Raw genomic sequence first — 27,598 nt, 5'->3', positions numbered from 1 at the left:
TCTTGAATAGCACTGTAATAGTTATGTACAATTGAATCCTCAGAGCTATTTTCCAAGGATACCGTCATTCATCTCTAAATTTTCTGAGTAAAACTAAGAAATGACTAATTCGTTGCCAGCTTTCTGTTACCAGACGTATAAACACAACAAAAAGGGAAACAAGGGAATTAAGAACTCAGTTATGGTTGTGTGAAAGTCTCTGTAATTAACTTTGGTACAACTTTTGCTATCTTAACAGTTTCTAGAATATTATTTACAGAAGAACTTTTTAACAAATGTCAATTCACTAGTAAAATAAAGCTTTCATTCAACTTTCTTCATCTCAACATGAAATGGTGAATGATTGACTTATACAAAGCGTGACATTTGCACACTCAGTTGCTGCACGAGATGTTACCGTTTGAGAACATCAATGAATGTCTCACGTGGCAGGTTGATATTGGCTACTTTCTTCATCTTCTTCTTGCCGTCAGCTTGCTGCTTCAATAATTTCTGCCTTCTTGTTACATCTCCTCCGTACTGTACAGAAAACAAGTGTATGAGAAATTTATCAACAACTAAAGTATTCATAAGTTGAAAATCGATTTAAAGTTTACTGTGATAAATAATAGCCATCTTTTGGTAAACCTAAAACTAATGAAATAGAAAGTAATCTCTCAATGGCTTTCAAAAGAGGACATGACATCGGTCCAGGGTACAACGACGTAAGATGAGTACTGAGAACACTGTACTACGTAAGACCCCTATACACTACACAGTGCCAGAGTACGTTACACTCTCCCCACTCAAGATTTTATTTCCTGATTCACTATTTACTAAACTTCACTCAATCTGTGATTCACTCAGTAATGCCATTACTACAAACAAACCCACAGTATTTTGCGAGACAGAAATATACACACCACTGCATGGTAAAAACTACTTTAGAATAAATGTCTCAAAGAAACCGTGCCATTAAATTATTGATCTACAAAAAACAATGGATTTGTCCTACTATTTTCAAAAGAAACAACCTTTCCCATAAAATTTGCCATTAAAGCATAAAAGTAACCACTCTGCATATGCACTGAGGAGCTGAAAAGAAATATGACACCTTGATCATCAAAATTGTTAATAAGAAAAATTATACTGCTGCTTCAATTAGTCAATAAAGCGCCAGTACTGAACAGAGATTGGAGGGTCAAAAGCTCCCATCAAAAGAAAAATAATATGTTATGTATAACATGTGTTGTAAAACAGACTTCATGTAAGATTACATGCATAATTTCAAGTTCACGGCTCATTTCATTCTACATGAGTTACTGTCACCTGTTAAAATGTCATGATTGTAATAAGTTTGTTCACAAATTTCTTTACTCTGCAAATTTTTCAGTGGTTAGCCATAAGACCAATTAAAAATGTTTGCTAATGCTCAGCCAAACTCCATGGAGTGACATTAACCATCATAGAACTCTATTTGCCTATACAGATATTGTGCTTCATGCAAAATCTTAAGTCTATAGATCAGTTCGCTCTCAAGATATTGTTTGGACAGATGGACAGAAATGAAATTTTTAAAGCCCCTCAAGTAGTAGGCTTCGCTAACGCTAAGCCAATGAAGTGCCAAGTGGGACCTTGAAATGGGTGAAAAATTATTATTTTATATCAATTTAATTTAAATAATTATATATTCTTACCCATTACTAAATTCAAACAAACCAGATGTATTATACAATTTGTTTTAATTATTCCGCAGAGTCTGCTAGGCACATATACCTCCCCACCGTACTTCGTGTTCTAATACTTTTCCATGTCTCTGCTCCTTCACCAACACCATTCATCTATTGACCTATCCTCGACTTTCTGCCCTATATCTTTCACTCACATATCCTTCTTAGCATCATAACCTCCTTCCTACATTTTACCGGCAATTACCTTTTTTTTTTGGAGGAACATTGTGTTATTAAAAAATTATAAATCACTTTTTACTTACCAGTTTCGCTGTAACATCCTTTCTAAATGCTTTGAGGTTTTCTCTGGCAACAACTTTGGACCCAACCAAAGCCTGGATTGCAATCTAAATACACGCAATGTATTTCAGTACATTATAAACAATTGTAATCAACTAAAACAATGTTTTTTCTTCATTTACAAATATGTTGGTATCATTGCAGTTGTACTACAGTAAATACAACACACTATTGATGAGTATCTTTCATTTATATAAAATAGGTAACAGTCTGTTCGTATTTTATTCAAGGGCTAAAATTTAACAGATATTCAGATATTTACTTTTAAACAAGTTGAAGAATTTTACATAATGTTATATACAATATTAATTCCATTTTCCAGATTATCCTATAAACTAGGTTCAACCTTTTTACAAAAAGGTTTGTAAAATATAAGTTTATCTTTTCACAGTCTGACTTCTATTAACCCTATGCACTCGAAAGCAATATTTATAGTTTGTCCTCGGTGCTCGAATGGCCAGCTGTACTGCCCACTGACATTTCCGCCTCAGCTTGGTTTTAATTTAGTACGCTATGTCCTGGGTGCTCGAATGGCCACCTGTACTGGCCAGTACAGAATACGACCATTGCTCGTATGGCCAGTACTACTGGACACGACGTAAACACTTTATTATTATTATTTTAATTTATACTTATATGTCCGGCGAGTGCTGTAACCTAAATCGAGGAACTCTTAAACTAAATTTGACATCTGCTGACAATGGTTTCCCGCCAATTCCATTTCTGCGTAGAAGATTCAGACAACTGATGTTTCGAAGGTCAGTCACCCTCGCCCATTACTACTTGTTGTGTGTTCATTTGACTTGTGTTTCGTACTGTTTGATGTTATTTAGCTGTGGATTTTTATTAATGTGTAAATATTTGTAAATAATAGTTGAATATCTTTATAACACATCTTTCATAATAAAATGGCAGCTGTGCAATTGATTATTTTGTAAATATTTGTAAATAGTTAGTGTTTACATTTGGAACAGTTCTTTTGTAGTAGGCTTTGTGATCAATATAATTTGTTAAGTTTATTATTTTGTAAATATTGTATATTTTTAGTACATTTTTTTAATAAATGAACAATGGATGACTGTTTACGTTCTGATGAAGTTAGAAATATATTGGCCGATGAAAGTGACATTGATGAAGACAGTGGTTCTGAACACAATAGTGATTTGGATTCCAATTTCAATGAACAATTTGAAGATGAACTCCGTGAAGAATTGGGTGAAGACGCCGATTATAGTATAATGGAACAAAACATAAATGATGAAGATGATATTCAAAATATAACAAATGAACACAATGTGGGAGAGGACAGTGGTGAGTTGTCAGTACGTGGTACAGATAGCAGTGAAGACGAAGTGAGTCCAGACGGATGGCAAAAATGGAAAACAGGTAATGCTAAATTTAGAAGGTTTAACTGGGCAGGTAACAGTGGCTATAAACCTCCACTAACACACACACCAAAGACTCCCCTAGATTTTTTTCAGCTGTTTTTTAATGATACTTTGTTATCAGAAATCGTCAATGAGACTAACCGTTATGCTGGTGAAAAAATTCAGATGAAAACACCACTCCAAAAAAGGTCAATGTGGCGGTCCTGGCATGACATGTCATTATCAGAATTAAAAGCTTTCTTGGGTGTAGTTCTTAACATGGGGATGAACGAGAAACCAGAACTGGACGATTATTTTTCTACTGAATGGGTAGATTACCAGCCGTTCTTTAAGGACGTATTCAGCAAAGAGAGATTCCTACAATTATTTTGGAATCTTCATGTCAGTCCACCCCCCTCTGGACCTGTACGAGGTAGGCTAACACGCTCAGGTAAGATACGAAATGTGGTGGCATACATGGATCAGAATTTTAGAGAATTCTATGTACCAGAGAATAAAGTGAGTGTTGATGAAAGCACCGTCGGATACAAAGGTAGAGTTGTTTTTAAGGTGTACAATAAGGACAAACCAATAAAATGGGGTATTAAAATATTTGTTCTTTCCGAATCAAGCACAGGCTATATATGTGCAATGGAGCCATATTTTGGCAAATGTACCACTGATAGAATGCCACGGCAAGACTTGGGCGTTACCAGCCGTATAGTTATCCATCTGGTTGACAAACTAAAACAGACTTATGGGAACATAGAAGGACTTCATGTCTTTACTGATAGGTATTACACGAACCTAGATCTTGCTCAAGTACTTTTTGAAATGAAAATTCATATCACAGGAACTGTTATGATGAACCGAAAAGGCCTACCAGCGCAAATAAGGAGTCAACAGAAGAACAAAGCAGGCAAAATCAAACTAAAAAAAGGTGACATTATTTGTTATAGAAAAGAAGACAAGTTTGCAGTGCTCCTGTGGCAAGACACAAAGTTGGTAGCTATGTTGAGTACCCTGTATGATAACTCAACCCAAACTGTTCACCGCACAAAGAAAAACGGACAAGAAGAAGACGTTGAAAAACCGACTGTGGTTTGTAAATATAACCAATCAATGGGCGGGGTAGATCTCGCAGATCAATACATCTCTAGTTATTGTTTTACAAGAAAATCCATTAAGTGGTGGAGGAAGGTTTTCTTCTGGCTTCTTGAAACGGCAGTTGTAAATGCTTTTATACTTTACAATCTGAACCAAGGACAAAATAAGATACGGCAAAGAAAATTCAGAAAAATTTTGATTAAACAATTAGTGGGAGATGTAAGAAATTCAAGGAAAAGAGGAAGGCCTTCCACTTCAGATGAAGAAGAAAGACTAAACGGAAAATTGCACATCCCCTATCCACTTGATGGTGGCAAGACTAAGGACTGCGTAGTTTGTAGTGATATTAGACCTGGCAAGGACAGAAAACGCAGCAAATTTTACTGCAAAACATGTCCTAACAACCCAGGACTTCACATGGGATTATGTTTTGAAAAATTCCACTCCGCCAAAAAGTTCAAAGACTAAAAATGTTGGAAAACGTTTTATGACTGTGTCATATGTAAATATCAAATTGTAATTTCAGCAATTTATTTTAATTATTAAATTTAAAAATGTATGTATAAAAATAACATTAACAAACAGTTTGTTTATCTTAGAATAAGTTAGTTTCATTAAAGTTGTTCTTTAACTATCTATAAATGGTGTTTACGTCATTTTTAAATACCTATTCTTCTAATACAAAGGTCATTTAAAAAGAATTACGAGCTGGCTGGGAAAGTATACAAACATGGCGACTAGCTGGGAGTGGAACTAGCGCGGCCAGTACTACTGGCCATTCGAGCGGCGAGGACAAGCAATGACGAAACTAATAACGGGCTGTCTGAAGACGTTGCATGGCCAGTACTACTGACCATTCGAGCGCAAGGGGTTAAAACCATTTAAAACTAATGTAGAAAAAAAATCATCAAACATTTACACACATAAACATTCGGCCAAACAAAAACAAGTGGATTACGCACGCAACAATTGTTTAATCTATACTACAGCTGTTACTATTTCCAACCCCAAACCCTTCACTCTTGCTTGCACATCCATTCCTGCGTTTGCTACCATATTTTGAATCTTTATAATCATGTCATGTAATAATATTTGATCCAAATGGAATAGTTCATTTAGGATATGCTGTGGGTCTCAATATACTTTTTTCAAATATTTTTTACTCCTTTACAATATATCCATATATTGGACTTTATTTTTGCATAAACAAAGATTTTCAGTCAGAATTTATGTTAAATTTAAAATTTGTTTTAATTTATTATGTGGTCACAGTTTTCAGTTTGAATGTTTAGGGAGATGTTCCTGAAATATTTTTGTAAATGAACAATGTGACTTTGTAAAACTTTGGTCAATCACTTTACATCAACTTATAACATAAACCATTTTTTAATTTTTGTAGTTTTTCCATATTTAGAAGTAGATGCGGTTGATCATAATAACAATCTAGTTGGAACAATGACAAGTGGATTATGAGAAAGTAATACAGGTATTTTATACTTCATCATATTGTAGATCAGTAATCCAGATGCTCTACATAATACTTATTTATTTCTCCTTTAAAAATATTTTCTAAAACAATTAGGAAACCAGAAGGCTTTACTTCTGGCTGGTTTAAACGTTCCAGTTCGCCCATTATAACACCAACAGTCTTAAAAATGAAAATACAAATTGTTGTCTCAAATAAATCAGATGGGAGATTATAAATACTCAAACACTTTTTTATCCCAAGATTCCTTACTCTAGCCATTATAAGTGATCAAATGATCAAAGCATAAGTGAAAAATTTCAAATGCACAGAAATATTTGACCCAATGCAAACTACTTACATGGACCATTTGTCTAGGAATGATCTCAACCAATTTGGCACACATGCGTTTGCCCACAGCCTGAGCCTTTGATAAGTGGACCATCGATGATAGTGCATCCACCACCACACCGTTCAGCGCAATATCCAGCTATAAAAAACAACCTATGTGTTACATTCAAGCATTTACATGGACCATCTGCCAAGGAATAATCTCAACCAGTTTGGCACACATGCGTTTGCCCACAGCCTGGGCCTTCAATAAGTGGACCATCAATGATAATGCATCCACCACCACATCGTTCAGTGCAATATCCAGCTATAAAAAACAAAATGTAACATCTGCAAATTGTATCTATTGATATATTTTTCCAAATGATACATTCAATTTTATTCACTGTTAGGTTTCAGGATGGAGTGTTTAAATAATAACATTCCGGTGAGCTAGGAAGTGTACTACAATGCAAGAGGGGTTATAGATTATCTTGACAACAGAAAGTTCACAACAGCATTGCTACTGTCTTACTCCAAAGCATTTGACTGCATAGGACATAAGATAATTTTAGATAAACTTGAAGGGCTAGGAATAACAGGCACTCCTAAAACCTGGTTTGAGAGCTATCTCACTGGATGAAGTCCACTAGTGGAGCTGAACCACACTACTGAGTGACACAGACAGTTAGATCAAAACAGCAACCAATGACTAGGGGAGACCCTCAGGGATCTGTGCTCGGCCCTATCTTGTTTATACTCTTGTCCAATGACTTCCCTGACTATGTAAAAGACTTCAGCTTGGTAGTTATGTTATGGTAGTTATGGTCGAGTTATGTAGTCTCGAAAGGAATCTGTAACAAGAAATAAGAATAACAAATAAGAACAGGAAATAAGAATTACAAACAAGAGCAAGAAACAAGACTACAAGAGAACAAGAACAAGAAAAAAAAAAAAAAAAAAAAAAAAAAAAACAAGAACTGGAACATATTGGTAAGGACACAGCACAGGAACCATTTTATTTTATTAAGAGACACTCCAAGTATAAGAAACCGCAGAACAAGAACAAAAAAAAAATCAATGACAAGAAAAGCACAAGAAAAAAGAAACAAGAACAATAATTATACTGGTACAATGGAATAAGCCTACAACAATGGAACAGTTTTATTAAAATGATGACATGCTATCTTCGAACAAGTAACCTGATCAAGAGCAGGAGTGAGGCCAAGAACAAGAAATTATGAACAAGAACAAGAAAAGCCCCACCTCCCCGAAGGTTAGGGATGGGCAACGAAGACCTGGCTACCCACTGTCTCAGAAGGCAATAAGAATCCAGGGAACGGCCAAGAGGGCACAAAATAATAAGAAAACAAGAAAAGAACAAGATAGTATGATTAAAGCTGTAAGAAATTTTATATATAGACTTGACCAAACACTAAAAAAAAAAGACAAAACCCGATAAGGACATAATATTGAGCAGAACTAAGTGAGAGAGAGACTGTATAATTGATCGAGAAAAGCAAATGAAAAAAGACCGAGATAATAAGAAAAAAAAAAAAATACAAATAATAAATCTACGAACAAAGACGGAGAAGAAAGAAGAGAAGACGAGAAGATCAAGAAGACGAAGAAAGAAGATGAGAGAAGATTAAGAAGAAAAACTAAATTGTAACAAGAAGAGATTTAAAAAGATTATTGTTAAGTACCATATGTTTTACCACTCTGGTATGCCGTAAGGCTGGTACAGGGTTTAAGTCTTGTGCTGGTCAACGGAAAAAAGAAAAAGAAAAAAAAAAAAAGAAAAAAAGGTAGTTATGTTTGCAGATGACACAACCCTCCTGCTTCAAAGTGATACCGCCGAAGACCTCAGCATAAACACCTACATAGCTTTAAATATGACCTATGACTACTATTCTTCAAATGACCTAGCTGCAAATCCATCCAAGACGAAACAGATTAACTTTGAAGGAGGGGGGAACAAGTTCCTGTGCTGCCTGACATAAGTAATGAAGAGGAGACCAAGCTTCTGGGTGTAACCTTGGACGCTAAACTAACCTGGAGTCCACATATTGACAACCTCTGCAAGAAGCTAAACACCGCCACCTATGTAATAGAAAGAATAAAAAGTGTAAGCAGTTGGGAAATAGCGAAAATCGCATACCATGCACTTATGGAAACCCACTTAAAGTATGGAGCCATTGTATGGGGCAGCACTTCAAATTCATTCCAGGGACAGCTGTAGACCAGCATTCAAACAACTAAAAATAAAGACAGCCACAGCGATATATATCCAAGAACTCATTTTACATGTAGACAAGCTTGAACTTCCCAGGGTAATATGACCACATTCCTACAATACACAGAATGAGTCTCTGATACCGCCAGTCAGACATCGAACTGCCCTTCATGACAAGAAACCCTCAACAATGGGAGCACAACTTTACAATCAGTTCACAGCTTCCTTCAAACAACTAACTGGAAAGGCAATGAAGAGGAAACTTGATTCGTGGTTATTGGAACATCCTATCTACACTGTTCAAGAATTCATCAAAGAGATCAGCCAGACTTAGACTAAAACTCAATTACCATAAATGACAATCATGTATCATATGTATATTCTGACGCATAACTGTTCTCAATGTTCGTGTTAATAAAGAGATTCTGATTCTGAACCCTAATATTTCTTTGAAATCAATGGTCCCTAGAAGGAAGTTTTCAAGGTAAGTCTGTTGATTTTCCTATCCACTATAATATGAGACATTTCAAAGCAAGCCTGAGTTGTGGCACAGCGATGCCAGCTGTAACAGAAGAATAACTAGTGAAAGGATAATCGATTGAATACAAGAATGAAGTGATTGTTTATTGTTGTTGTTTTTTATCCTGGTGGAAGGAGAAGATTGTCCCCGCACTTACTCCTAAAGAGGACGCTGAGACTTAACAGAAGCCGATCAGATTTGAGGGCTCCTGTTCTCTGATGTCCTTGGGGCTGAGGAGATATGCCTCTAGAAATCTTTTCATAATTTTAGATATGGCAGGACAGTTTAGCCATATGTGCTCCGCTGATTCCTCTGCTTCTCCGCAGAGTCTACATTCATTAGTCTGACTAAGGCCCACCTTCTAAGATGTTTCCTTAGGGGGTCATGTCCTGTCAACATTTCTATTATTATTCTTATATCCTTCTCACTCTGATCTAGGAGAGATGACCACCCTTTAACATAAGGAGAGATAAACATTCTGATTGTCTTAATCCTACTCCAATTAAAGTATCTTGTCCTCTTTTTCCCAATCTTTTACAAGAGCTTTGCTGTAGGAGAAAGCTGTCCTGCAACCCGGCTCAGGCTCCACCATAAAGGAATCCGCTCCCTTTTTGGCGAGGGTATCTGCTTTTTCATTACCATGAATGCCCCATGGCCCGGCACCCAACCGAGTGTTACTCTATTTTCCTTAGCCAGTTCTACCAGACTGCTTTCGAATCAAACGAACAGGTATCAAGCGCCTTCAGTGCAGCCTGGCTAAGCAATTGTTACTCATCTATCTTCCTGAATTCTTTGCCTTCAAGATTTAAATTAACACGTGTTTACAATATGACACAGAACATCAGCAAAGAAGAATCAAATAAAAACATGCAGAATAATTGAACGTAGGAGAACACAATGGATGTAAACAACCGGAACGATGCAAGACATCGTTGTGTTACCTCATACAGAGAATCAGCTGATATGACAAGGTGAGGGGGGAAGTGGGGTGCTGTAACTGTCCATAAAGCCAGACTTGCAATGATGTGTCTCTTATATAGTAATAATCCTTGACTTTCAGATCTGTTAATTCAAACTTAAAAACCTAAGATAGGGTAAATCTGGTGATCTGTTTAATGCATAAATAAGTACCCAGATATTTATCATTAATTAGAGAAATAAAAGGGTTGAATATATATACAGTATATATATATATATATATAAACTCCATTAATGACAAGTTGTTCACCCTGTACCTTAACCAGGGCAGAAGTAGCATATCCGTGGTCCTCGTAGTCAAAACTAGCAAACCCTGAGGTGAGGGACTTTATGTTGTCATGGAAGTCAATGATGATCTCATTGAGTGGAAGCACAAACTGAAGCATCACTCGGGAACCATCAATATTGACTGAATTTGTCTGCACTCCTCGTCGCTCCATGCACTCCGATACGATCTTGAACATGTACTTCTCAGGAGTAATGATGGTCCCCAGTACCATTGGCTCCAAAACCTCCGTGATTATTGTGGGGTCGGGCAACTTGGACGGATCGGATACTACGATCTCTTCACCACCATAAAGTGAGATGTTTTTCTTCCCTGTTATTCTCACTGAAACACAATTAACAAGTCAAAAGTATAACACTCTAATTACATTTATGAAAGTAGGTTTTTTTTCTGAAAGGGAAAAATTTCAGAATCTAACTGGTATTTGGTAATGCAAAATATGTTCTCCAATTTTGAAGAATCAGGTAGTTTAGTTCACAGACAACCCCATTTCTGATAATGGTTGAAAAACTGTAATTTTCCAGTCATAAAAATAAATTCTACTGTCTAATTTACAATCTTACTTAGATGAAATCCCATAGAGGGAGATGCTCCATTATCAAACTCAATTTTTTCCTTCCAAAACACAAAAATTGTCTCATCTTTGGAAAACATATCGGTTTATTTAAAATAAAAGAAACCTAGGAACTATTTCACTAAAAATGCTTTATCATGCACAGTCATTGTTATAGTAAAACCTTGGATTTGTATAGTACATTAATTTTCTAGATGTTTGTCTGCTGCATCACTACAATAATAGTTAGCTTACAAGACCAAGTATTCTATTTCAAAATGAATGGTCTATAACCACTAAATAGCCTAAAAATTTGACTACCATTACATTATCCATTATATCCAATGTGTATGCTTAGATGACCTAACCGGCTTTGTACTTGATGCTAACTATAAAATTTCAAATTTATATTACTACAGTTTAACTAAGTAGTCCTTAACTCCACCTAGAATCAACCCTACGTCTTGAATTGTCATTAGTTTCTGTTAACAAACTCATCCTGCTACATTATAGTTAATTACAATGACAGAACGTGTGTAAGTTGAGGCGCCGCGTATTTTGACCGAGCTCGAACGGCAGAGCAAATTAATTGAGGTTAGAAGCACCGTGAGCGCCTGGAAACAAAGCGAGCGGGAGAGGGTTAACTTTATATTGCTTGGCAGCAAATTAAAAACAATTAGCTACTATGTATATTGGATTTTTAAAGAAAAATGTAAGTTATGTTGAGCTACTGCCATATTATTTCTTTTTCTCATATTATAACTATGGTTCTCACCACTTTCGACTAAGCTATGAGCACGATTTTTCACTGACCTTACAGTTTCAAATATATACACTATAAACTGTCATGATACTCAGTTGACGAAAGCGATCCTTCACAGTTTAATTCCATTGGAGTTTAAAATAACACGAATTGCTTTTTTTCTATTACTAAAATCGAATCTAAATTTTTTTATTGATGAGGTTCCATACAATGAGATACCAAATATAATATGTGAATAAATATGTGAAAAATATATCATCGTTAGAGTTTTTTGTGAGCATAACTTTAAAATTCTGAAGAGCTTACAAACCATGTTAATTTTTGAAACTATTTTTTCAGGATGTTTATTCCATGTCAGCGAACTGTCTAATGTTAAACCAGTACTTTCTAATTAAACGGAGGCCACCTATTCAAACCACGCTGATGTGGTTAGGCGATTTTTTTTAGGTTTACTAACATAACCTAACCTACCCTACCCTAACCTAGATTCAAGATTCAAGATTCAAAAATTCTTTATTCGTACATAGTACAGCGTGTACACGAATAGTGTCAATAAGTTTTTTACAATATACTAATTAATCTATATGTCATTTAAAATTAAAATTATACAATGTAATAAGAAATAAACAATCCAGAAGCTTATATACATGAAATACTAAAATTACATACCAGGCATTCCCAATCTACCTTCCCTCCCAAAACTCATCAAGGGAGTACAGAGCCAGATTTATCAAATATATTTTTAACTCTTTTTTCATTTTAATAAAATTTTGTTCATTTATTATTTTTGTTGGTAGTTTTGTTAAAAATTTATGGCCCATAAAATCAGTTCTTTTTTTGAAAAATTCTAGTTTGTGCTGAGGGACACTTCTTTTAAATCTAGTATTATAATGATGTAAAATTTTTGTAGGTTTTGCATTTCTCTCATTTTGTTTTATATATATCACTGTCTCATATATGTATAGACTGTAAACAGTTAAAATTTTGTGTTCTGAAAACAAATTTTTGACAGATTCTGTTTTTTTTAGTCTAAACATTGCTCTAAGAGCTCTCTTTTGTTGGCATAAAATTTTGTCTAAATTTTTCTTTGTCGTTGCACCATATATACTAATTCCATAGGCTAAGTGTGAATGTACTAGTGAGAAATATATAGTCCGCAATGTCTGTATACTACAAATCTGCGACATCTGTCGGAGTGCATAGATACCAGAAGACATTTTATAAATTACGTGCTCAGTGTGTTTGTTCCATGAAAGATTCTCATCAATTATGAGTCCTAAAAATTTTGTGTGCTCAACTTGGGATATATCATTATTATTTAAATTAATATCAAATTTGGGTGTTATTCTTGATTGTTGAGTGGAAAACGAAATGAAATTTGATTTAGTTGAATTTAAGAGTAATTGTTTGTTGTCTAAATATTGTTTAACTAAATTTAGACTAATGTGAGAAGATATTTCTATATCTTCTTCTGAATTACCTGATATGGTGATGTTGGTATCATCTGCAAACAAACAAATGCCACAGTCCTGCGGAACCACCCTAGATAGTCCATTAATGTAACAGAGGAAAAGTAATGGGCCCAAAATGGATCCTTGAGGGACTCCGTATTTAATGGTTTCTATTTCAGACTTATATTTTCTTATAATGTGACACCTGCTCGGTTTTAATTTAGATGATGTGTGTTCTATTTCCACGTATTGTTTCCTCTCTGTTAAATATGATTCAAACCATAATAATTCTCTATTTTGAATACCTAGATTGTTAAGAGAGATTAGAAGTTCTTGGTGTGAGACGCTATCAAATGCCCGTGTGAGATCCAAGAAAATTCCAATTACCTTTTCACCCCTATCAACCTAACCTAACCTACCCTATCCTACTCTAACCTACCCTACCCTAACCCAACCTAGCCGTTAGTATTTATTGTGTAAATAACCGTTTAATCAGAAAGTACCATTAAACCCATTATAACTTACATCTATTAAATCTAACAGCATACTAGGATTAACACAGGAATAAAACGGTGATAAACAAGGAACTGACCTCTGTAAGGCACACTAGGGGCGGTCATGACTGCCTCAGCACCATACTCCTGCTCTAGTCTCTGGTTAAAGACCTCCAGGTGTAGCAGACCCAGGAATCCCACCCTCCATCCTTGGCCTAGAGCTGGACTACAAGAAAAGAAACAATTTTGTAAAAGTGAGACTAAATTGATTCCTGTATATATAAAGATTGTTATATCAAAATTAAACACAGTATTGTTTATATATATATATATATATATATATATATATATATTCTTCAAAGAATTTGTATTTTTAGAAACATAAGGCTTCGCATTTCATAAGAAAAATTGAAAAAAAAAACTGGATCAAGGACTGAACTTTGGGGAATTCCTTGTAATGTTTTTTTATTTAACGAATTTACCAATCACAGATTTAACCCCAAGTGTCATGATAGATTGTGTTATTTAAAACTGAAGTGAGTGTGATTGTTCTTTAAGGAATATTAGAATTAAAAAAAAAAACTAAAGACCTATGATTTATGTTGTTCATTCATACAGTTTTGGGCTTAAAATTTTCTTTTCCTGGTAACTGGTTAACATTTGCACATAGAAAAAGAAAGATTTGAAGATATTGTTTGATGGGTTTCAACTAATGACAAATTTAGAAAGCGTACACTATGCTAAACCTAAAAAAAACAGCATTACACGTGGTTTGATGGACTCATACCTTATTCTAATTTGGTTTATGTATATTAGAAACAGATTGACCTTTGATACTAAATAATCAGACTAAGCAATACAATATTATATCATATACTTAATAAAATACAGTTTTTTAATAATTTGCCTCTAACTATAGAATAAAGAATTTTATTTTCTTAAATTTCAACAGTTAACAAAATGTACACTTTTATCTCAACATTTAATAATTCTCTTGTCAGGCTGACCATTATTTTATTACTTAACTTAGTAGTTTTGCATTGAAAACAGCCTTAACTATTACAATATACAGTATGTACATATTACAGTAGGTAAATATTGACACAAGAAGGAAATTTAAGAAAATCTAGGGCCTCTAAGGCAAGCCTGTTCAGAGGTTCCTTTACAGTACTTACAAAAAAACAATAGCACTCAGAAAAAATTATTTTTTAAGAAAATTGATAAAGATGGTCTCAAAAAAACAAACATGTTGTCCCTTAGCAAAAAATTTATCCACAGTTAACAAAATAAACAAATGCAACTTGCAATAAGAGAAAATAACAACACCTGACTTCCCGTACCACCATCCACAAGGAAGCAGAAAATAGACTACAGATACATAATAAAAACAAAAATATTGACTTCACAACTGTATTAACAATAAATAAATATTTACATACAAATATTAACCATACATTACTGATAAACACTGATCATCTGAATAAGTAAGCTATTGTATAATATTAAACAAAAACTCAATATCTTCCAAATGAAAGAGCCATGATTTTAGTCTATTCAAAAAAATATTTTTGTTGTATGAATATTTAATATAATCAGGTATTTGGTTAAAAATCTTTGGTGCGATAAAATTATATGTTCTAGTGTAAAAAGATATTGTTGGCTTAGGTATTGTAAATTTATTTGCATTTCTTAATCTCAATTTATAGGTATTTACATTGGCTGGAATATTTCCACTTCTACAGTAAAAAAGTTTTAAGACTTTGAATACATATAAATATCTCAGAGGAAAAATTTTTAGGTCTAAGAACAATGGACGAGAAGGTTCATATTTAGTTTTATTTGAGATTATTCTTACCAAATGCTTCTGCCGTAGATATATTGAGTTCAAGTAAGAAATATATGTATTGCCCCAAAATACTATTCCATACTCTATTCTGCTCTGCACCATTGAAAAATAAACTGTACGCAAAACTCTCTCACTACACATACTTTTTAAAAAATAGAAAAACCTTAGGATTTTATTTATTTTACTATTTAATTTACTTATATGTATCTTCCAATTCATTTCACTATCAACATATACACCTAAATACTTTATTTCACTGGTTTTACCCAAAACAGAACATTTACTTTTTTTACAATGAATTTGTTGACTAATACAATCTGCACACCTATATAAAATCGGTACTGAAAAATTTACTTCTTTTTTTAAAGAAAAATTTATGTATTTTGTTTTTTCAACGCTCAGTTGCATATGATTCACAGTGAACCACCACTGTATCGCATCAAGGTCACGACTCATTGCTACTCGTACTGAGTCCAAATCCTTGCTGGCATAGCACAAGGCAGTATCATCCGCAAAAGATGTTAAAGTACCATGAAAGCGAGCATTACAAAAATCATTTATATATATTATGAATAAAATAGCTCCAAGAACTGATCCTTGTGGTACACCATTTTTAATTACACCCATGTCACTACATACAGCATTAATTTTGACACATTGTTTTCTCTTCAGCAAGTAACTCTGAAACCAATTATATACAACTCCCCGAATGCCACACCGATAAAGCTTTTCCAAAAGAATATTATGGTCAACTGTATCAAAGGCTTTTTTGATATCTAAAAATAGGCCACTAACATTTTTTCCGTCATTAATTCCATCATAAACATTGGTCATAAAGTTTAATAAGGCATGTTCAGTGTTTAGTCCGGATCTAAATCCAAACTGTTTGGTACTAAAAAAATTTGTTTTACTTAAGAACTTCATAAGCTTATGCTTCATTCTTCTCAATAACCTTAGAGAAACAAGAAAGCAATGATATCGGACGATAATTACTGCATAATAAACTGGAACCACTCTTAAAAATTGGTATGACAACAGCAGTTTTTAATTTAGTTGGAAAAATGCCAGTTTGGAAACTAAGATTAATTATATACAGAAAAACATCTAAAATATTTTCAGAAAATTCCTTTAGTGTACAAGTGCTTATTCCATCAATACCAGGCGCAGTGTTATTCTTTAGAGATTTTATAACACACAGCAACTCTTCAGCTAAAACTGGTTCAATAAAAATCGAATGAACTTCCATTCTACATGGAAAATAATTGTTATAGTGCATAGACAAGAAATTATCATTCACATTTTTGTTCAAATCTAAATTATTCACTACATCTAAGAAATACTCATTGAATCGATTTGATATAATGTGTGAATCAGAAACTGTCATATCGCCTATTTCTAGCCTATCCGACTTCTATTTGCTTTATTTTGTCCTGTTACTTCATTTATTACTTTCCATGTTGCTTTAGAATTTCCTTCACACTTATTAAATTTGTCTCTATAGAAACGATCTTTTAATAATTTTATATCGTTCCGTAATTTATTCCTGAATGTTAGGTAATAATTTTTTAGGCTCTCGTTGTAAGGATGCTTTTTAACATGACTGAAGAGTAAGTTTCTTCTCTTAATCCTCGAACAAATCACATTATTTATCCAGGGTTTAATTTTCTTATACTGAAAAGAGTTCTCGACGATAAAAGTTGATTGATTTAACAATTGTTGAAATATAGAAAGGAAAGAGTCAAAAGCAGCCGACACATCAGAATGTTTGTATACATCCGACCAGTCGGCATTATTTAACATCTGTTTGAGGAGAGCGTAGCATATACGTGTGCGGGCCGCGGGAGGGGTGGAGGGCGAGACCGGCTCTGCCCCCCCCCCCGCCAACCAACAACCGCACCGCCACGCTAACCTGAACCATAGAGTGATCCGTAATGCCGGCATGTATAACCGCGTCATCCACAGAAACCGTGTTCTTGTTGGCCACCCGGACATAAACATGATCAATGCATGTCTCGGACTGATCTGTTACTCGTGTTGGCTCTTCGACTAAACACTCAAACCCGTTTACTGCCATCACTGTTCTATAACTGTCAGTATCCGCATTTAACTCCCTCACTCCCACTAAATTTATATTTACATCTCCTATCCAAATTAAATTTCTAATATTTTTAAAATTCATATTTAGATTACAAAAAAATTGTCGAAGTTCATTTATAAATACTTCCACAGAGTGAAAAATTAATCTATATATTGCTAATAAATGAAAAGTTTGATTTAAAAATTCAAAAGAGATTAAAAGAATGTCAGCTGTATCGCACTTCACATCTAGGCATTTAACGTTTACAAATGTGTTTTTAATGTAAACAGCAATTCCACCAGCCCTATATGTTTCATTGCACTTAAAAAAATGTTTATAATCCGGTATTGTATAAAAATTTGATTCTATTTCATTGATCCATATCTCCGATAAAATAATTATATCTGGCTCAATATTATTCGCAATAGCTTCAGCTAGAAAAAAATCAAAATTACTTCTTAGGCTTCTTATATTTTGATGAATGATTTTAAAATTTTTATCTATATTTTTTTTTTAAAGAGAAAATAAACTTAAAGGTACAAATACATTATAAAAATACAAATTATAAAAAACAAATTCCTCATTGATATGAAAACACTAGCCTACATCTAATTTTGTTTTGTGAAATGGGTTAGAAAAAAAAACTTACAGTTTTTCAAGGTCAGCCTGACATGTTACCGTTGTAATTGTCCCAGATTCTTCTTTACGAAGGAAGATTTTTCCACCTCGCACCCACAAGTACTTGTACTGTTTGTCCCGCTTGATCTCCCGCGCCATCGCGAACAGACGTCTTCTCGCCGGTGACAAGGCCTCGTTGATGTATACGGGTTTATCCACGTTCAAGTTCATGTGCCGAGTCGAGAAGTCCCTCTTCACACGGCGTTTTCGCAACAGTTCATCTTTGTCGAGACGTCTCACAAATTTCACAATAATTCCGGGCGGCGAGTTATTCGGACCCGTTTTCTTGCCCAACCGATGACACGCATCGATCATTGATTCGGTTAGGTTAAAGTCCAGGGCCTTCCCAACCTCCTTCACGACGCTCACAACATCTTCATTCGGCTGCATCGGTACACCATGGATTTCGACGGTATTCATCCTGGAGTATTGCTCCATATCCTCCACACGCCTTTCCAACTCCGACACCTTTTTGCTCAGTATTCTATTTTCATCAATCAGGTTATCTATAATTTTTAAGCATTTTTCAATTGTGTTAGTCTGCTCCTTCACACTTTTTGTATTTTCTTCCAGCTTTTCATTTAAGGCCTCATAGGACTGGTTGAAACTGCTCTCCTGCTTCCTTTGGTATTCAACTATTTCATTAATTTTTTTCATTAAATCATCCAAAGTAAATTTACCCTCTTGTGCCTCAGAATCAAATCTTAAGCTCTTTCTCCGCGTTTCACTGCAGGGTGGGCATCTCCAAACCAATCCATCTTGGGTGATGCATTCCACATCCGCCTTGCTCATTTTTAAGCAAACGCCGTGGAATTCCTTGAAACAGTCACTGCACTGTATCTTCACTTTATTACCAATAGCTCTTAAGCAAATACCACAGTTTGCCATTGTATATCTGTTGTTGTAAAAAACGAGGTGAATATAAAACAGATAATCAAATAGCCTATAACGCGAATAAAAAACCCCGCAAATAAAACTACCGGGCACGTTTGAAAGAGTTTTGTAGGTTATGGTCGAGACCGGAGCACTATCTCTAAACGATCCGTCTTATCTGAGCGCTGACTCATAATCTTAACTCATAACTACTAAATATGTGACTTTAAATCTATTTAAATTCTCAAAAAACTATTTAAATCAAATTTCTTCTCATATATTGAGACATTTTTTAATTGATCCTTTATTGTAAAGTGTTGTAATAAAAATCGTATATGTATGTTACACCATTTTTTTAGAGAATAACTTTCACAGAATACAATGGTATTTAACAATATACAAAATAAAGACAATATTATATTCTTTATTTTCTTGATATATGTTGTACTGTAAGTTTCAGCAGTGAGAAGATTAAATCTAAAAACTAGAAGTAGTACGAATAAAATAATTATATGAAAACAAGTCATTGAACTAAAAATCAAAACAAGTTCCAGTTTACTGTCACCACTAATCATGGATGACAAAAAGATACAACAAGGAGCCCATTGATGAAGCATACAAAAACAAGACTGAATAATTAACCTAAACCAGTTCCTGTAATTCGGAATCATCCAGATAGGGTTAGTTTCCAATTACTCCAGATGATTGGATTTATAGTGTAGACATTTATCTGCTGCTTGTGACAATCAAGTTAATGACTGTTTACGGGATAGTTGTGCCATTTAACAAACCGGTTTTTTCACAGTGATCTGGGTTATTGGCGTTTCAGACAGTTGGAGATTGGATAATTGGATTTCTGCCACTTATTCACTCAAATTTTAATCCAATCCAGTAAAATAATGATAAAAGACAGCGCAACAACTAAAACTTTTATTACTAGAAATTCATATCAATTCAAATTTGAAACTGGAAAAATAAAATAAAACATTATATTTAGCTCAATTCTTGAACAGCTGATGTATAATTCACAGACACTTTTATTCACAGCAGTAGAATCATTACCCAACATCCAGAAAAAATAGAAAAGGTAAATGAAATAGTGCATTACTATAAAATCTCAGTTTACAAATTATCAAAAACACCTATTAGAGTACCTGGAATCGATGGTTACGGTGACCGCAGGATCGTTGAGAGCAAGTTTCTCTATAGCACTGCGCATACTGACGTGTTGGGACTGGTCCATGGGGTAGACGCCGGCGTAGACCATAGGTTGGGCAGGTGAGATACCACCCAGAGGCTCCACCTTACAACCCTTGGCGTGCAGTGTGTCTCCGATGTGGGCCTCGGACACTGACCGCATGTTGCACACCACGTAGCCGACCTGCCCCCCTACACTGACAATGGATTTAGTTAACACGAGCGATAAGAGTTACAAAACCGTAAAAGAAGTATGCTTAATTTATTTATTGGATTTGTACATTATTTTTTTTATATGCTGACTTATTAAGATTCAAAAAGCATATATTTACTTCTTTAAAATAACTCTACTTCTTATAAAAAACTTATAGCTATTTTAAAACCTTTATGGTTTGTCTTTCTGAGTTAGTAACTAAAATTTAATTTTGGAACAACCCACACAGATATTCAATTAAAATTAATCATCATGGCAATTCAGCATGTTGTACAGAATAATAAACTAAGAGAGCAACTATTGACATTTTTTGTTATGACACCACAAACATTACTTATGTAGGACCAAAGAGTTAAAAACCTTAGTCCTACAAACAAACCTTGGTTTTACGAACTTTGTCAAAACAAGCAAAAGGCCACACATAAATTATACAAGTCTCGCTTTTAATGTTCTTGTAATTCTTTCATAAAAATAGCAAATTTGTCTTCTGCACTCAAACAACGAAAGTTATGCTATAAAACTTTTTTACGATAGAGATTAAAATGAATAAGTTTGGTTAAGTGAAAATTATTTAAAAAACTGAAATGACTTCTTTCAAACAATAATATGAAACTGAAATAGCTTAAAATGTTGAAGTAATACAATAATTGACATTATATATATGATTTTTTTTACAAATGCCTACAAAACAGCTGGTATTTTCAAGGGCTATCCAGAAAGTAACAGACATTTTTTAATGGTGTGGCAGTGGACGGAGCTACAGCCGCCATCTTGGTGACAAAACACTGGCCTTCAGTACGTATTGAGCTGTCGCGTGCGGTCTGTATCCCTTTTACTTTTCTCACTGTCATTAATTAATCATTAATTGTCGGCATAGCCAAGTGACTGAAAATTTGATGTTGAAAATAAATGACTAAGTTCGTAAAAATCGCCGTTTCACAATGACTGAACTCTCGAAACATTCCCCACAAAGTTTACTTCATAAAATTGTTGTAGGGAAACTTGGATACCACAAACTTTGTGCCTGGTGGGTTCCAAAAATCCTTATGGAAGATCACAAAAAACAAAGACTTACTGCATCATTAACTTTCCTTGATGAATACAACAAAGATGGTAAAGAACTTCTCGATTGTATCGTTACTGGTGATGAAACATGGGTGAAACATGTAAATTCTGCTCAATTTGAAGAAAAGTCCTATATGGAAGCGAAGTTGTTCAACTGCCTGCCTGCTGACATCAAGTCCCAAGAAAACATTGAAGACCTGGCTGTTGAAACACCCATTCTATTCCATAAATGAATTTTTATCTTGGAGAACTTTTGACATAAACATGTAATAATATTGACACAACTAATATTTGTTCTTATAACGTGATGTTATATTTGTGACGCTAATGCCATTCTCTATGATTGTTGCAAATAAAGTACATTGTCTATTGTCTATTGTCTAATTGTGACATAAAAATGCCCTATGGAAAGGGGGCACACACATTCTCCAAAAATAATCAAGAAAATGTCTCCAAAATCTGTCAGCAAGAAAGATTATGACAACTGTTTTTTAGGATGTTTGATTTTGGTTGATTTCCTTGAACAAGGATCAACAATCTGCACAGAGAGGTACTCTGAAACATTTCAGAAGCTTTGGCAAGCGATACAAAAGAAGCGTAGGGGAAAATTCAGTCCCCATAAAGCCAATCATACATGACAAGTCTTGGATGATTTTGACTGGGAAGTGTTTAATTATCTGCATTATAGCCCAGATCTGGCACCAAGCGACCACCACCTCTTTCCAGCGATGAAGACCTGGCTCGTAATGCAGCGCTTATTAAGATCTCAGGTAGCAGATTTCTACAAAGCTGGAATCGAAAAACTTGTGTCACATTATGATAAATGTCTCAATTTGAGTGAGGATTACGTTGAAAAATAGCCTAAGAGTGTAGCTTTTAAATGCATTTAATATAATATTTTTTATTTCAAAAGCTCTTTACTTTCTGAATAGCTCTCGTATTACAAGAAAAGGTGCATTTAACATACAGGCGTGAGGTGGCTTGTTCATGGGGCTTCAACACACCCACAGACTTGACAATGTAGTGGCGCTTGCTATGATGGGAAGACACCTCATCACCTGGCTGTACTACCCCGTCGTGAATATAGACTAGCGCCACTGCTCCACGGTACCTGCCAACATAACTCATGTTAGAGTTTCATGTTAGAAATTACATTAAATGTATAGCGTGTTCCTGACACTACACAAAACTTTCCAGGGGCAAAACGGTATTCTATAGGTTAAAAATAAGATTATTTTCATTCAACGAATATGGGTCCAGGAAATTACATCTCTTTCAAGATAAACTTCTTTAAAGTTAGCCTACAAAAAAGAGTAGTTATATTTACTCTACCTAATTATTGAGACATTACAACAATTTGTGTGTTTTTCCTACAAACTGGTTAATCAGTAGGATAATAAAGTGACTAAGGAGAAATGCCACAGATTTACCTTCTAGAGAGGCTTGGTCCAAGCTTGAATGGTTTATGGATGGCTTTAAAACAATAATAGTAATGGAGTGTTACAGCATCTTTGGTAGCCTGGACAAGGTTGGTGAATTTCTCCAGGAGGACCTGATCGGTTGTTTTTGGCAATTTCTAGAACTGCTGAAACTGTAAACTAGTTGGTCTCACTGTATACTTCCGAAATGTGCAAAAGACCCTTCAGGCATAAGTACAAGGCTTCCCCTTAGAAGAAGAAAAAGAAGGAGAAATGACAACTAAGAATGTATTGAACTAAGCAATAATAACTTTCAATTGCTCTACAAATTATTAACATACTGGAGGTGTATAATGTTTTTATGGAGAGACTATTCTTCTTAAAGCCTTATTCTGCCCGTCTTCATGGCTACAAGGATCTTATCAAACAAAATAAGGAGGAGAGTCTATTCAGTACAAGGTCGATGGTGGTAAAAAAATGAGTCACAAACAGGATTTAAACCTGCACTATCTCTACCACAGATCCAAAATTCCCTAGAATATCACAAACACATAAGCACTCCCAACCAATTTACTTAACCACTATAAAATAAAACAAACTAGATACACAAGATTTGGTAGTAAACTTACCAAAGCAACTGACTACATTGTGCAGTATTTAAGCAAAATTCTAATAGCTTATTACAAAGTAATATTTTAAAAGATCACATCGAAAACAAAAATAAAGTTAAAATAAGGATATATTTTTGGTTTGGCCTACAGTATTAATGATTTTCTTCATTTGTATAAAAAAAATTTTAAACTATAGTAAAAATACTCAGTATTAAATTATTTTCATAGGAACTTGAGTGATCAAACTCAAAAAATAGGTTTTTAACTATAGTGGTGTAAATTTGAGTAGCCTTAACATACTGCTAGCAAATTAGGTGACCCATTGGAATTTGTTTTCAACACTTTAAAATATGATAAAAGTACGAAGCAGGAATTAAATTTTTCATTAGTACTTACATTCTTAAAATTAAACAAGTAGTTTTTCAACTGTGGTGGTATAAGAATCAATACTTTTTGAATTTATATTTTTCTTTTGATGCTTTGCCTCTAGGTTTTAAGGTGTTTTGTTTTATTTACTGTATTTACTTTTCTATACACGTCAACAATAATAAACTGTAATAAAATTTTGATTTTTTGTAATTTTTGAGAATAAATAAAATTTATATGTTTAATATACAAAAAAAGAATCAAGTAATATATTTGTAGTACTTTTTTATAAGTGGAAATTTCAAACACACACTGTCAACAGATAACAGAAACTGAATTTAGTTACACCACACACCTGTCATACCAACTGTCGAACACCAGCGCCCGTAGCGGGGCAGTGCGGCTCCCAGAGGGTGGTGGTACCCTAGTCACCAAGGCTTCAAGCACAGAGTCCACACCAGTGCCTATCTTGGCGGAAATCTGACAACATTGACAAAAACATTTGTTAGTCATTGTACAACTAAAAAATCTCTAATTATCAATAAAAAAGAAGTAAAAACTGTCAGTATTGGTAAACAATTAGAATATGTTTCATTCCAATCAATAAAGAGTACGGTATTGAAGAACTGTTCAGCTGTCAAATTCAGTACTGATTAAACATTTAACAAATCTTTAATCCATTGAACAATCAATCTTTATACACAAAAATGCACTACAAAGATCTTTAGATCAAGCTTATGTAAAATTTAACTTGCGTTAAAATACTTATGCCACTAATGTTTTCAATCACTTACCATGAGCACATCATCAGGATCAATTGTGAAGAGGTTGAAAAGCTGATCTTTGACTTGATCGGGCTTGGCATTTTTGAGATCAATCTTATTGAGCACGGGTAGGATAGCTAGTTCCCGGTTGAAGGCAAGGTAGAAGTTGGCAACTGTCTGGGCCTGCACCCCCTGGTTGGCATCCACCAGCAAGATCACACCCTGACAAGATGCCAGAGACCTGTACATGTGATCAGTCATCTATCTCTTAGTTCTAGGGAACGGGAAAAATGAAAATTCCTCGTTTGAAGGCAAGGTAGACGTTACCACTCCCTAGTCTGCACTTCCTGGTAGGTATATTATAACACTGACTGATGTCATCCAATTGTACAAATGATCATTAATTTCTCTCTTAGTACTTTAGTACAGGTAAACAGGCAAATTCCTTGTCAAAGACTACATAGATGTTACTCACTTTCTGTTCTGATTCTGAACTTCTAGTTGGCACCAGCGTTCTTTGTGATTTGTAATGATCTGTAATTGATCTTTTAAAACTTAAGCGGAGGCAACTGTTTCTTCACGCGTTAATGGTTCCTTTGCACCTACAATTATGTTGTTTTGCTGAAGGTTCACAGAGGCAGGTTTATTGAGTTTAGATATATGCAAGAAAAAGGTATTTTTAGTGTCTTTATCCATGCCTTCATCACGCAAACGAATCCAATCATCTATTTGTGCGTTAGATATATTTCTATGGTATAATAATAATAGAAATAAAACCATAAAATACTCCAGGACGGGTTACGGCAACAACACCCTAGCTATCTGTACTGTGCAACTACATCGAATTTACTGAAGTTAAACACTTATAGTAGAGGACCAAGGAAGTGCTGACATATAGTAGAAAATGCCATAACCACTTGTGCAACGAGCAGTTGTCATAGAAATGCTTCTTGTGACATGATTACGTTAAACATGAAGGGATTAAAGCCTTAGTTGAAGTTGGCCATTGGCATTGCCTGCACACTCTGACAGACGTTATACTAAAATAGCCAGTACAACTGAAATTTAAGAAAAAATTAGCTTACAGTCAGAGTAAAAACTCAATAATCAATTTAACTCTAAGCCAATGTACTTCTTAATATTTAATATGGTCTACCTTACCATAACTTTAATGAAAACAAGGATACGAAAGTCTCAGTGAATAACTTTCAGATTGAGGAATGGTAATGTATTTCATAGATGATGTTAACATCAGCTGACCGTTGATCAGCCTCAATCAATTGCAATCAGCACATGTCATTACTGCAGCACATAACATAATAAGTAATCTTAAAGTTTTAACTTATACTGAACAATAATGAACATTTATATTCATTTAAGAACTCCAAAAATTAATCTTTTATCGGTTTTTGCTGAGTTAATTCGTCGCTGATTAAAAAAGAGCCGCTGACGAATTAATCCGTCATGAACAAACACCCGTTTTAGTTTGATCTGAGACGTGTGGTGAATTCGACTAATGGGAAAACACCTAAATAATCAACAGCACTTTTTTTTGTTCTCTTAGGACAAGAAGCTTATAAATTGCACTTAGTCCTGTAAGAACCTTTGCACTGCTTCCGGAGTGACAGGATATTCAAGATGGGTAAGGTTAGGGGGTAGGGACCACCTTCTATCGAGATCCATGAGGAAGAATTAGGGCACTACATCTCACCACCAGGTTTTCCATGTTCAACAGGCGGCAGAAAGTCATTCTCCCCGGAAGAAGGGGAGGCCAGCACTGAACCAGATTCTCCAGTCAAAGTAGGCAGGGGGTGGCACACCCTTGTTGAGGCTAGCAAGAACCTCTGAGGTTAGGAAACAAACCCCACCAACTCCAACAGTCATCTCCCGCAGTAGACTGGACCTATCGAATTGCCCATGAACCCCAGAATCTCAACATTTGCGGTTAGTGATGTGCCACTCCTGGACATCCATTAGGTTGCCCAGATTTAAGTGACACATCGGTTTTTGCTGTGCTCAGTGGTGGGTTCAACTGGAAGGTATAAACCAGCCAGAAGTGATCCCTGCTGGGTTATCAACAGTACTTGGTTCACTGTTCTGCCACTAGATAGTGTGGGCATACTGATTGGCTTACATCGAGATGAGTAGTTTGCTTGAAGTATAATGTGCACTGAGAATCGTGTCACCAATGCAGTGATTGAGATGTAGCTTTGTGGGCGATTCCTGCTTCAAGATTTCCCATACTAAAAAATCAGGTATTCACAAATGTGTATGTGTAAATATGTATTATGTATGAAAAAATGTTGTACCTCAATTGTCATTAATTTACTTCATGAAAATCAGTCAAAAAGGTTTTTTTTATTCTTTAGCTTAAAAAATTGTTATTTTGTATTTTTATATTAAAATTTACTATTACATTAAAATACATAATAAAAATAAGCACTTCTTTGTTCATTTTTAATAAGGAGTTAAAAAAATATTTTGCTTCCATATTAAGATTGAATTTATTTCATTATTTACCTAGAGACCTCATTGGAGAAGTCGACGTGACCAGGAGTATCAATGAGATTGAGCAGATACTCTTCTCCCTTGTAATGGTAGAATAGTGAGGCTGTCTGGGCCTTCACAGTAATACCTCTTTCTCTCTCTACCTGCAGCCTGTAACCAGAAGATTACCATCAAACCACCACTCCATTCTGTTTTTGGAAAAATAATATGTGGATAATGTTTACATTAGCCCCTTCAGCTTTAACGATCTAAAACCACTTTTATGAATTTCTTAAAATATTGTTTTCATATCCAGAAAGAATTTTTAAGCGATCACAAATCACAATTGTACAGTAACTGATAATATGTTTTAAATTTAGGTTATATCCAAAATGGTTCATCAATCTAAGAGGCCGAGGGGAATTGGGGGTTTTATGTAACAT

General features: G+C 34.7%; 1 protein-coding gene across 4 annotated transcripts in view; it reads right to left on the bottom strand.

The window, feature by feature from the left end:
• Window positions 1-182: 182 nt before the first annotated feature.
• Window positions 183-27,598, bottom strand: part of LOC124357892 (translation factor GUF1 homolog, mitochondrial-like) — a 31,747-nt gene continuing 4,331 nt past the window's right edge. For all 4 annotated transcript variants that reach the window (XM_046809995.1, XM_046809994.1, XM_046809993.1 and 1 more), the window contains exons 4-13: window positions 27,189-27,326; window positions 24,699-24,909; window positions 24,260-24,384; window positions 22,477-22,620; window positions 20,188-20,427; window positions 13,658-13,785; window positions 10,270-10,622; window positions 6,310-6,438; window positions 1,973-2,056; window positions 183-519 (exon numbers count right to left, since the gene is read on the bottom strand). In XM_046809995.1, the coding sequence (XP_046665951.1) occupies window positions 394-519; window positions 1,973-2,056; window positions 6,310-6,438; window positions 10,270-10,622; window positions 13,658-13,785; window positions 20,188-20,427; window positions 22,477-22,620; window positions 24,260-24,384; window positions 24,699-24,909; window positions 27,189-27,326 (1,678 nt within the window). In that variant the 3' untranslated portion in view covers window positions 183-393. The remainder of the gene's footprint in view (window positions 520-1,972; window positions 2,057-6,309; window positions 6,439-10,269; window positions 10,623-13,657; window positions 13,786-20,187; window positions 20,428-22,476; window positions 22,621-24,259; window positions 24,385-24,698; window positions 24,910-27,188; window positions 27,327-27,598) is intronic.

The sequence above is a fragment of the Homalodisca vitripennis genome, chromosome 3, assembly GCF_021130785.1.
Source record: "Homalodisca vitripennis isolate AUS2020 chromosome 3, UT_GWSS_2.1, whole genome shotgun sequence".
Classification (NCBI taxonomy): domain Eukaryota; kingdom Metazoa; phylum Arthropoda; class Insecta; order Hemiptera; family Cicadellidae; genus Homalodisca; species Homalodisca vitripennis.
Note: the sequence above shows the minus strand (reverse complement) of the source record. Positions and strands in the feature narration are given on the sequence as shown.